This window comes from Centroberyx gerrardi, chromosome 12 (assembly GCF_048128805.1).
Source record: "Centroberyx gerrardi isolate f3 chromosome 12, fCenGer3.hap1.cur.20231027, whole genome shotgun sequence".
NCBI classification, from domain to species: Eukaryota; Metazoa; Chordata; class Actinopteri; order Beryciformes; family Berycidae; genus Centroberyx; species Centroberyx gerrardi.
In genome coordinates this window covers 25,711,204-25,723,379 of record NC_136008.1, presented here as the reverse complement: position 1 = coordinate 25,723,379, position 12,176 = coordinate 25,711,204, and the positions used below count along the sequence as shown (strand labels likewise).

The following is a 12,176-nucleotide window of genomic DNA, read 5'->3' as shown; positions in this document are numbered from 1 at the left end:
ATAATAATGGCAGACAAATGTAGTCATTAGATCATTCTAACTGTTAACTGCATGCACTGCATGTAAGTGTTTTATTGCTACAATTTCTCCACCCCAACAGAAAATATTTGGGAAATTCTGATTTCCATCAGAAAGCACAAGGACACTGACTGAGACACTAAATATTCCATTTCAATTTGATTTTACAACATTTGAGAAAAATAGGCTGGAACAGTTGCAGATAGATAGGGGATATATGCATAATGGGGGACGACAGCTATCACCATAGGACCCATCATCCTGTCAGTAAATGTAGTACTAAAAAAGTAGTAAAAAAAGTAGTAAAAAACAGTAGTACTGTCTATAAAATGTGCATGTACCGGCAACAAGGGCGTCTTTGGGCCAGCGGCTGAACCAGTCCATGGTGCAGCCAGATATCAGCGCTGGAAACTTTAATGCCCGGTTGCGGAACTTCTCCCCGACGGGCGAGAAGCACAGGACGACGTGGAGGTTCTGTCGGACCCGCGACATGAAGTACTCGTACAGGTTCTCATTGGTCGGTGGTCGCCTTGGAAACTCCCGCTTCATGACGGGGATGAGATCGCTCAGGATCTCGTCGATCTCGTCACGAGCAAACAGATTGGACACCTGGAGGATAGACACACACACACACACACACACACACACACACACTTTCATGAGAGAACAGCGTTAGCCCTGAAAGCTAAAAATACAGCTTGTGCTGCACTCATTAAACAAACACAGCTTGCTTTCTTTTACAATGTGTAATGTATAGAAATGGGTCAAGTTAGGGGGTAAAAGATTTTTGTTCTGATTTAGCCCCAATTAAGCTGTCCAACATAAATTTAGCAGATAGGGATAAAAAAAACATGTTTTTTTCTCAGCACTGATCTAAAAAAAAAATTCTCTAAGATGGCAGATGAGTGCTTAATTAGGTCTGGGAATCTTCCAGGAAAGTATTGTTCTGCCCAGAGAGTTTCAAATATTAATCTGTACTTGAGGCACGAGGAGACTAATTAGCGACTAAGCAGACAAACCAAAACACAGAAGCATTATCTGAAATAAAGTTCAACCTCCTAATATATGAAACAGTAGCATACGCGAAGAGGGAATCATCTGCATTCTGGGAATATTGACTACTGAATGTCATTATGAATTAAAAGGCAACTTTTCCTTATATAACGTAGCAATTTGGAATGGAACCCTTCAAATAATTCTGTGGTTTTACTGCTTTATGAGGATTTCCCATGAGTCTCATCACATGCTCCCACTCCCACAGCTCGTCCATACCTCCCTCTTCTCTCTATTCTTGTCCAGATTTAACAAAGGGGATGTGTGTAAGGGGGGAAGGGGACTGTGTCATTTCCCTTTCCCCCTTTCCTCCTTAGTTACCACATGGGAATGCAGTACATCATTACATTTTTGGTTAAGGATACAATCTTGAATGTAGCTGATTATCTCATTTCCCTATTTCAGATATCTGCTTTAACAGTTTAACTTGTGGACAACCTTTTTGGAATCTATCATAACTAAAATACAGATCTGATTTGTTCTAGTGTTTACAGACATTGTAAATGCTTTAATAGCCTAAAATTAAATGTTAAGCTACAAAGAACAATGTACCAGACCACCAGTCCTTATATCAAAAGCTCAGACAATTAATTTCAGAGGGAAAAGTGGATAGCATCCACTCTCCCCCATACTCCTAATGCCAACCGTTCCTTCCACTCAGCTCAGGACTTCCCTCCCTCCTCTTCCTCTGTGCAATCTCTTCCCCATCTCTATCTCCAATAATGCCTTTCCTTATAGCTTAACCACCCCTATATATCATTCTCCATCATTTCAGTCTCTTCTCCTGCCTCCTCCACATCCCTAATCCAGTCCTCAGATGGCTGTGCAGTGGAAGAAAGATGGGAGACAGACAGACAGACAGACAGACAGACAGACAGACAGACAGACAAACAGACAGACAGACAGACAGACAGGCTTGGGGGTCATGTGGTGTCACAGTCAGAAGCACCACATCTCCAACCATCTGACAGGTTACTCTCACACAATCAGCAGCCGCGCACTAACAGCTCCCTCTTTGTTTTCGTCTCTCGACTCTGTCTCTCTCTGTCACTGTCTCCCGCGCACAGTCACCCTAACACTTATAAACAACACCATCGTACAAACTTCTCTCTCTCTCTCTTTCTTTCTCATACACACACACGCGCACACACACACACACTTCTCGTCTGCACACAAACAACACCCTGACAAAAACACCACTCTCCCCTGGTCGCCACTTCCTAGTCACCTCCCCTGACGGAGCAGCTGCTGCTTAAATTGTTATCTGGGCAGGGAGGGAGAGGTAGGTGTGGGAGAGGAGAGGGATGAAGAAGAGGAGGAGCAGCAGGAGGAGCTGGAGGAGGAGGAGGAGGATGAGGAGTAGGAGGAGCAGCAGCAGGAGGAGGAGGAGGAGGGGGAGGAGGGGGACCGGGACGGTACTGTGATAAGACTCAAGAGCAAGAGAAAAAAAGATCAGAGAAGCAGAAGGAAGAGAAGAAGGATAGAAGAGGACAAGGATAGGAAGGGGGCAAATAAGAGGGAGGGAACAAGGCTGGACAGGAAGTAAGGAAGAGGGAGAGAAACATAAATAGCAGGAGATGAAGGAGAAGTGAGAGGGAAACGAGAGTGAGAAAAAAAGAGAGAGTGACTGATGAATTGAATAACTTTTTTGACATGAGTCCCTTTTTTTATCTTGTCTTCATCTTTGGTGCTAAGCGCTCTCTACTGTGGTGTTTCTGCACTGCACTTCCCAGAGATCACCTGTCAATCAAACAGTGTGTCCAGTACTGGACTGCTTGGATTTTCTGTTGATGCAGTTTGAGTTTCTGTAGGTGGTGCTCTTTTCTTTGTCTGGTGGCTATCGCTGCTCATGCTAACTACCCAGTTCTTGTTCTATGTTGAGCTTTAGGACTAGGGAGTAAGAGAGGAAGAGGAGGAAAGGAAAGGAAGACAACAGAAGAAAAGAAGAGGAGGACGAAGAGAAGTCAAGGAGAACGAGGAGGGTAAAAACAACAGAAGAACAGAGGAGGCAAGGAGGAAGAGGAGGGAGACAGTAAAGAAAAATAGAGGAAGAGGAGAAGAGCTAGGAAGAGGACAAGTAAATTAGAGAGCAGCGGAAGAGGCTTTGGAAGAGGCTTTGTTTGCCCCAGTTACACCACAGCCACCCATTGTATCCAGTACAGCGTTCCTTCTAGGGATTGCAGCGGTGAAATGTGCAAACAATGGCATTTGACTTTGAAGCTCTCTGTCGTTATTCTGGAGCATTAAAGAAAGAGAGGCTTTCTGTGCCTGCAGCTGCAGCCTTAGTCCACAGTACAGAGAGGGATGGCTGTAGCTCTATCTTTCTCAACTATGGGTTATAGCTTCAATTTATCCAAAATCCAAATCGATGAAAAAATAATTGAGAAATGCTATCGTACTGACACGCAAAATGCAATTTGCTTTTTGATTTGATTGAATTGAGATAAACTGAACTGCTCATAACCCAGATAGGTTGCCTCTCCTCCAGCTCTGGAAAAACCTTGCAACTTTTCAAAAATGGAGAAGAAACTGGTCCATTGCCCCATTGATGTCCATAATTATGTAATATTTTAGAGTGCATTTTCAATGGTTTGCCTTGGTGCCGGGGTCATGAAATGTTTACTTCACTCGAGGGGGAATGTCAGCTGTCAGTTTCAGCAGCACAACAAAAGAGTAATTGAGGTTTCTGCTGGACATGGACGATGTTGCTGTAACTTTTTGAGTCAGTGCAGCGAGGCAGGAAACAGCGTGGTCTCTCCACAGCAGGTTTTTTCTCATTATAACGTGTTTGTGTTGATGATTCAAAGACAAGGAAAGATACAGGTCCTATACTAGGTCATATACATACAGATGTGGCAGTGCATTTAGAAACACATTGAATGAATCAGAGAAACACACAGATGAACAGTGGGAAAGTTGGGGAGATAATCTGTGTTTCAATGATTTTTTTTTTTGAGCGCCTGACTTGCAAACCCTAGAATGTGAGTGCCTACATTTATGTATATGTCCACATGTGTGCATATACGTCTGTAAGCACTATATGTATGTTTGTGTGTGTATGTACATATACTGTATATGTATGTATACATGCGCGTGTGTTTTTGGGTCATTTTCCAGTTGCGCGCTCCTGACCTCTCCAGAAGACAGGACGTTGTTCAGGTACTCGAGGAAGGACTCGTCTTTGATCTCGTTGTCAGTAAAGATGAAGCTGATGCCTTTGCCATGCTGGCCAGCTGTCCTGTACAGCCCCTTCAGGTCGTCCATCAGGTTGGCTGTGTTGTAGGAGCTGGCAAGAAGCACAATGCACAACATAAATATGCACATTGACGTTTTGTTTTCAGATTCCACTTAAAAAATGTCATTCACATACGTGCAGTTACTCAGACAGTTTGTAAGGAATTTAGTGTGCCATCACAGAATGTAATTGGAAATGCCTTGCTTTGTCCAACTCCAGTGGCGCCCCTGCAGCCAGTAGTAATTCAATATGTTGCCAAAGGGTATGATGCTTCACTTAGGATAGTCAATACCTTTAAAAATTAGATATTCCTGTGCCCGCTGCAAACTGGAGACTGGTACGTTAATACATATGGTGTGGTCTTGTTCTAAGCTTAGACGGTGGTGGCTGGAGATTGAGAATATTCTTGAAGAAGTTTTATTAAGGGAAATATCTTTATCTCCTGTGATTGTAATGTTGGGGGACTTGACCAATCTGAATCTTCCCTCCCAAAGGATAAAGGGTTTTGTTAGCCTAGCTATCACGGCTGCCAAAAGATGCATCATATCTAAATGGATACATGAGGATCCCCCTAGTATTACTCAGTGGATTAATGAGGTAAATTCATGTGCCCCTTTGGAGAAAATAACCTATGCCATGAGAGGTAGCCCACAGCTGTTCCATAAGACTTGGGATCCATGGATGACTTACATGGAATCTAATTAATTTACTAACTATTTTACATTTTTTTATTTTTTCTATCTCTGTATATATACTTTGTGGGGTGGGAGTGATGCTGGAGGACCTGTCTCTGTGTGGGAGGGAGAAGTGGTGTGTATGTACAGTATGCGATAAATGTAAGATGTAATATATCTTATTATGGCACTGGTTTTATGTTATGTTGTGTTATGTTATGTTTTGTTATACTGTGAATATGGAAAATGAATAAACAGAATTTTCAAAAAAAAAAAATTTGATATTCCCCACTCAGAATAACCTTCTGTTAGAGAACAGCAGCATTATTTAGAATGGGATCATCTGTATCTTAACTGGGTTATGCATTTAAGTCAACAAATTATTCACAAAATGGATTTATGGTGTGCAAGGAAACTGATGGTATGTTGATGGTAGACTGCTGTTCATAAAGAAGGTCAAGAACGTAAGAAAAACACAGTCTTGCAGCAAAGAGGCGTATGATGTATGGATTTTTCCAAGTTGGTAGCGGGTGCTTTTATAAGTGGAGGTGACAGAGAAATGTGTGAAAACACTGACACGCTTCTGCCCTGAAAGGTGGGAAAGAAGCAGGCAGTCTACTGAACGAGTGCATTTATGTTTGTATATGTGTGTGTGTGTGTGTGTGTCTGTGTGAGTGTTTACTTTTCTGCCTGCTGCATATGCTTATGTGCTTGCATGCGAGTGTCCTTGCCTGTCCGTCTGTATGGGTGTGTGCGTGTGTGTGTGTGTGTGTGGTGTGTGTGTAGTGTGTGTGTACTTGTGCATAAACGTGGCATATGCACTGTTGGTAGTTTGTACTGTGTGCTATTAGAAATGTCGATAGAGTATTTATAGACAGAGAACTCCAGACCAGACCAGACCAGAGAGAGTGTGTGTGTGTGTGTGTGTGTGCGTACATCTGCTTGTGTGTGTTTGAGTGTGTATCTGTGTATATGTATTTGTGTGTGAGCTTGAATGAACTGGAGAGAGAGACGGAGAGAGGGAGGGAGAGAGAGAGAGAGAGTTTTTGTTAGAAAGAATAACCAAAATAATGAGGGAGAGGAACTGAATGCATGAGAAAGATAAAGATATACTAAGAGAGTGATTACTGTAAGTTTGCATGACAGAGCGAACAGGATCAGTTTACATGAAAGGGATGAGAGAGTTTACATTGGAGAGAATGAGGCTGCGAGTCAAACGGAGTCTGCATGAGAAAAGAGACAAAAACGTACCTGTTTGTACTGTATGTGCGTGTGTGTGTGTGAGAGAGAGAGAGAGAGAGAGAGAGAGAGAGAGAGAGAGAGAGAGAGAGAGAGAGAGAGAGAGAGGGAGAGGGAGAGGGAGAGTGAGAGAGAGAGAGAGAGAGAGAAGGAGAGAAAGAAGGAGGCAGAGACACACAGGTCTGTTTTCTCCAGAGAAGCCTGTGAAGCCCAGAGGAGAGACACAGGGCTCATTCATATTAATACCAAACACTAAAATCTGTTAGGAAAACAGCAGACAGGAAATATGACTGCCACAAATGCACATGGGGACTGCAGAGAGAGAAAAATGTTGACAGGTTGAGAGAGAGAGAGAGTGGGAAAGAGAGACCGAGAGAGAGGGAGAGAGAGACAGAGAGAGGGAGAGAGAGAGAGAGAGAGAGAGAGAGGCCATAGCAAGACACAGAACAATGCGGAGACACAGACAGAGCGTCAGACAGATAGGCAGAGAAAAGTAACAGTTGCAGCGGTGGAGAGGGGATTTCTTATCCTGATGGATCAACTGTATTGAGAATCTCACAGGATAGAATGTCATTGTTTCAGAGAGAGGACTCAACTGAGGTGGGGACGGATGCTGGGAAGAGATCCTCCGATAAATAACAATCTTAATCCATTTGTTTCAGGAGGTATCCATCTGTCCAGGCAATTAATTCATCCTGACTGCAGCTGCTGAATGACGGATGCTGAATCTCCATGTCTTTCACACGCTGCCAGGACTTGCATTCAAATCTACAGCGTGGAAGCGTTTTTTGTTTTTATTTTTGTACAAGCTTTTCCCCGGTGATTAAATAGGTGGAGTGGGCCAACCTGCTTAGTGGAGTTGCCACCCCAGATTAAAGGTTGCCATTTGTGTTGGTTTCAGTGGAGGAGTTTTACTGTCAAATGCTGTTAATCAGCAGCCTTTCAAACAAGAGAATGAAAAGAAATCGGTTTGCGCTGAACCTAATTCAAATTGGAATGATGCTGGGCTGGCAACACAGCTGGCTCACAACTCAGTAGCATAATAGCAAATGGATGTGACCACATGTTACAGTGTATTATATGTAGGGTTGGGCGATTGGACGAATACATCTGGGATCGGCGATAGACTGAATTCATTGCCAGTGGAAACTTGCTCTGTTGCAGTAAGTACGCTTACTACCTGGAATTACTCCTTCATGCCATTGCAAATGACTTTTGCACTGCCTTCCTCCCTGTATTTACTGCTAGCCTTCATTAGCCTGTAGGTAGGCTGTTGTGAATTTCATTTTTCAAATGCAATGCAATCCAATTAAATTTTATTTACATTTGCATATTAAACAGAAATGGCAGAGGCATAGAAAAAACAATTAAGTGTGCACGTTTATTTAAGTATGTAGGTCAGTCAGCTACTTAACCTTGACTGACACGTTTTCTGTGGGAAACAATGACACTCAGGACAAAAACTTAGCCTGAACTCAAGTCGATTTCAGTGTATTTAGTGTTAAACACAGCTGACATTTTCCCAGGTGGTTTTGTCCCATTTGAGTGTCTTGTACTATACTGCTTCCTACTGGGAATGAACTGCCACCTGATACTTGTTCACTTTTTTTGCTTGACTGGAGGACTTATACTAGCCTATAATTCAAAATGTAAAAAATTCCCTTCCTCCCATGCCAATTTAAAAGCTACGATACAATTCAAGGCATCACGCCTACTCCACGCACTCTGTGTGTGTGTGTGTGTGTGTGTGTGTGTGTGTGTGTGTGTGTGTGTTTATCTGTCTTTGTCCTCATGGACAAATACATTGGGAATCGGCAATATATGTGATGATGATTGGTTGACAGGAGGAATGTACACTATCACCCAACCCTAAGTGTACTCTTTAGGACATGAGTACAGTACAGTTATACTGTTACAACACGGTGCTAAAAAGTCACTGTGTATACCAAGATACCATATACTATATACAGTATACACCATATACTATACTGGAACTAATCACAAGTGCATTACTATTGATTGTCACTGGTAAACCACTGATGCATCAGTTGCTTCAATGTGCTGGACATAATGTGAAGAAAAAGAACAGTGAGCACAAATTGTTGCTAAGCTGCTGTCAAATTCTCAGTTGGCTGCGTAAGATACAGCAGATGCAAAAATTGGGGCAGGGAATAAGTATATTTGCATGTGTGTGTGTGCATGTGTTTTGTGTGTTGTGTGTGTGTGTGTGTGCATGTGAGCATTACCGTGTGAGTGTGATCTGGAAGATCTTGTATCCGGCAATGAACGAGGCCAGTCTGGTCAGGCTCTGTTTGCCTGATCCCCCTACACCCACCAACAAGGCATTACCTCTGGGTGTCCGGATTATCCTCGACACCTACACACACACACATACAAATATAGGATTAATTGGAGGGTGTGTATATATGTGATATGTGAGAGAAAAAGACAGTTCGAGAGAGAGTGGGCAATCGCATGTGTGTGTAAAGGAAATGTGTGCAAGCAAGCGAGAAAATGCTTGAAAGCTCCACACATGAAGTTGCAGGAGTGCCATGGGACGCAAAGCTGGCAGAATATTTTGTCGTTTTTTGTCAAAAAGTTACAGGCTTAGTGACGAAAGATTGCGTTGTTTGTTTTTTGTGAGAGTACAGCTTGACCTGCTCTACAGTTCATGACTGCAATTAAGTGGAACGACTTGTGCAAAAACTGAATCTTGTATTTGTTGAGCTGAAATTGCTATGCATTTGTTATATGTGACTTTTAAAACCCCTTTTGATGTCAAGTGGGTCTGCCTGAGATACAGAAAAATCCCAGAATAATTGGGAACTCCCACCTCTCTCTGTGAATCCTGTAAAAAATGTCAAAAATTATGTCAGTCAGGCAAGCATGATAAAACTGTGCCGAGAACTACAAAGAACCAGAAGGGCAGGCAAGAAATTTTCATTCAGAAAAGGAAAAATAATTAAACTTAGAGGTAGATAGAGGTAGACACACTGATGCTGACGATAGAAAGATACTGGAAACTACACACAGTCATACAGACAAAGTGAAGGAAACCAAGACAGACAGCAGACAGAGAGAGCAATATCCTGTTGGGCAACTTGGAATATATGGCTTAATATAACATATACAGTATCCTCCCTTAGGAGTATATGAGCTTTTGTGAAGACATCACACCCAATTGTGCAGACACAAAATGATTATTTTAATGGTGAAGCCATTGAGTGCCTCATCATAGTATAATGAACACTGACTGTGAGATTGACTGTGGCATCTCATGCTACAGTATGTAAGACTAACTTAAATGTCCTCAGGTGCATTCTGTAGAGTAAAGCTGGAGATGCACGCTGTAATTGTAGCTTGAGCCTTTCCTATGGTCTAAGGTATATATCTTCTCTATAATTACATTCTGACTAACTGACTACATACAGTTTGATACAGTATCCGGGTCATGAGATTATTTAGTGGTTAAGACGTCCACTACATGCCACAACCCTTTCTTCTTTGCCTCTCCTTCTCTGTTTCCCTCTCAGCCTTCATACTGTATCTCAATGAAGAGATAACATTAATGGGTTAATTCCAAATGCCGTATGTCCATTTTGGTAAAAAAAATAAAATGCTAGTTGATGTTCCTTGCCCAATATAAAAAAAAAAACCCAACATAATATGCATATGGTTTATTCTGTAAGTAAAGGGCTCATGATATCTAATTCTGTCAGTAATAGCAAATTGTTTACTTTCATTCCAGCAATGTTTTTCAGATCAGGTGCCACATTTTTCAGATGTCAGGCACAGATTTCAAATAGTGTGGCTGTCTGACAAAAAAATAAAATAAAAAAAGAAATAAACCTGTGCAGAGTACCTTGACCAGGTGTATCATAGCGTCCCTAAAGAAGACCATGTCCATGCCGGTTCCTCTGATGCTCTCGTTGTACTGGCTCAGGAACATGTTCAGACGGTCCTTTAGACTCTCGAATGACTCGATGGGCTCGTACACCTTGGGCAAGTCAAAGTCTGAATCCTCTGGCTCCTCCCCTGTAAGGAATCGCACTGTAAATTCAAATGATCATCACACAAAAACGGTAAGTTGAATTCTTGCCACTGCTGGAATCTTCTGGAGTAATGTCTTCAGATGCGAGAACGACACCCAATTGGTTGAGCGGTACCTGTAGCCTCAGGCGCGTCTCGTAGAAAGTCGACAAAGTATCTGTCCACTCCGTAGTCCACTACGTTCTTCACCTCCTCCCCGAGCTCCACCTCCACCAGCTTTGCCAAGGCCTGGTCGAACCACTCCACATCCTCGGGCATGGTAAATCGGTCAGCTATCACACGTTTGCACTCGTGCTTCCACAATGACAGCAGCACCTGGAATACATGTTACAGGTGTCATTCATGCTAGCCAGGATGAGATCCTTCGCTCAGGGTGAGTCTCTCTTAAGTCTCAAACCCACAACTCTGCCAGCATCTGCCAGCATGACAGATGAGCTTCTCTTATCGATTTAGCTAATTCGGCTCTATTGCATATACACATTCAGAGAGTAAGGCTGATGTGATGAATGGCATCGATTGGGTGGGATTGTTTTATTATTTCCTGGCAGCGTGTCTTCGAAATCCCTATATGAATTTGATCATCAGGTAAAGAAGGTCCCTCAGGGTTTATGAGCAAAGGAGCACATTGAGTAGGGACACAAATTCATGATGCCAGAAGTTCATCAAAATTACAGATTAAATTTAGGAATTCTCCACATATAGGAAACTCATTATTAATCAAAACCCTGGAAATATTCTATTTTATTCCAGAATAGTTTCATCTATTCTAGTCTTGTCTGCTCTATTTCAGTCTATTATATTCACCTTTGAGATGTCAGCCTCAGCAGGGATGTTGAGCATGTTTTCCCAGGCCCTGGGCAGCCTGGGGTTGAGGATGTATTCCATTCTATTCAATTATTCACCACTGAGGCCACTAACCTGTAGGGAGTTGGCCGCCTCAGAATTGAGCCTGCCATGGCAGACTTTTCAGAGGTCCCAGATGTTGAAAATGTATTCTATTCTAGTCTTCTCTTCCCTACTAATATACAGTCCTATACTGCTCCAATATAGTAAAATCATATCATATTAATAGGTTGTGAAGTCTACAGTTCTACAGCTCTACCAGCTAAGTAGGGGTTTTGACTATGTCCTGCCAGGCCTCTACTCTACTCAGTGAATCTTCTCACCTGGAGGGAGTCGACCACCTCAGCAGTGGTGTTGAGCATGCCTTGCCAGACCCTGGACAGATCCCTGAGGTTGAAGATGTAGTGGAACTTGGCGGGGGTCGGAAGCATCTTGACCTTAGTCATCTGCCAGAGACGGCGAGTCAGAGACACCAGGTGGGGCACGGCGCTACGGATCTCCTCACTGAAACCACGAGGGGCACAGTAGTGGCCCTTACCGATCACACCTGGGTTGGGGGTGATGGGGGGTAGTGTGGAATTTGAAGGTGGGAGAGTGACCAAAGCATTTTATTGTTATTAATGGGGCGGTTAAGGTGCTGTAAGATGAAGAATTGTGCACTTATAGTTCTAGTCAGATGTAAAAACAGACAGATCATCTCAAGACATTACATGCACCCATCATCAGGAAATTGATGGCATTAATTCAATTCCAAAGTAGTTTTTAGCATAGATTACAAATATTGATCACTAGTTGGCTCCCTAACAAAGTGGCTGGTGAAATTGACAGACAGAGCAGCCAGAGCCAACATTTACCAGTACTTAAGATGAAACTGTAATGATCTCCATGGGATAAAAGGGTTATTGCAGCAGCAAATAGTAATAGGATACAGCAAAGAAAATAGAATCTAAATAAGAATAAAGGAAATGGGGGGTATTAAATACAACAGAATCAACAATTACAACACTAGAATGCAAGTAGAAAACATGAATGAAAAGTATAAAATATATGAATTACAGCAGGTA

At 42.5% G+C, this 12,176-nt stretch overlaps 1 protein-coding gene across 1 annotated transcript in view; it reads right to left on the bottom strand.

Annotated features, from left to right (window-relative positions):
- Positions 1 to 12,176, bottom strand: part of dnah5 (dynein, axonemal, heavy chain 5) — a 106,776-nt gene that overhangs the window by 46,589 nt on the left and 48,011 nt on the right. Inside the window, exons 56-61 of the mRNA XM_078287097.1 lie at positions 11,436 to 11,659; positions 10,386 to 10,584; positions 10,082 to 10,254; positions 8,466 to 8,596; positions 4,204 to 4,357; positions 360 to 627 (exon numbers count right to left, since the gene is read on the bottom strand). Coding sequence (XP_078143223.1) covers positions 360 to 627; positions 4,204 to 4,357; positions 8,466 to 8,596; positions 10,082 to 10,254; positions 10,386 to 10,584; positions 11,436 to 11,659 — 1,149 coding nt within the window. The remainder of the gene's footprint in view (positions 1 to 359; positions 628 to 4,203; positions 4,358 to 8,465; positions 8,597 to 10,081; positions 10,255 to 10,385; positions 10,585 to 11,435; positions 11,660 to 12,176) is intronic.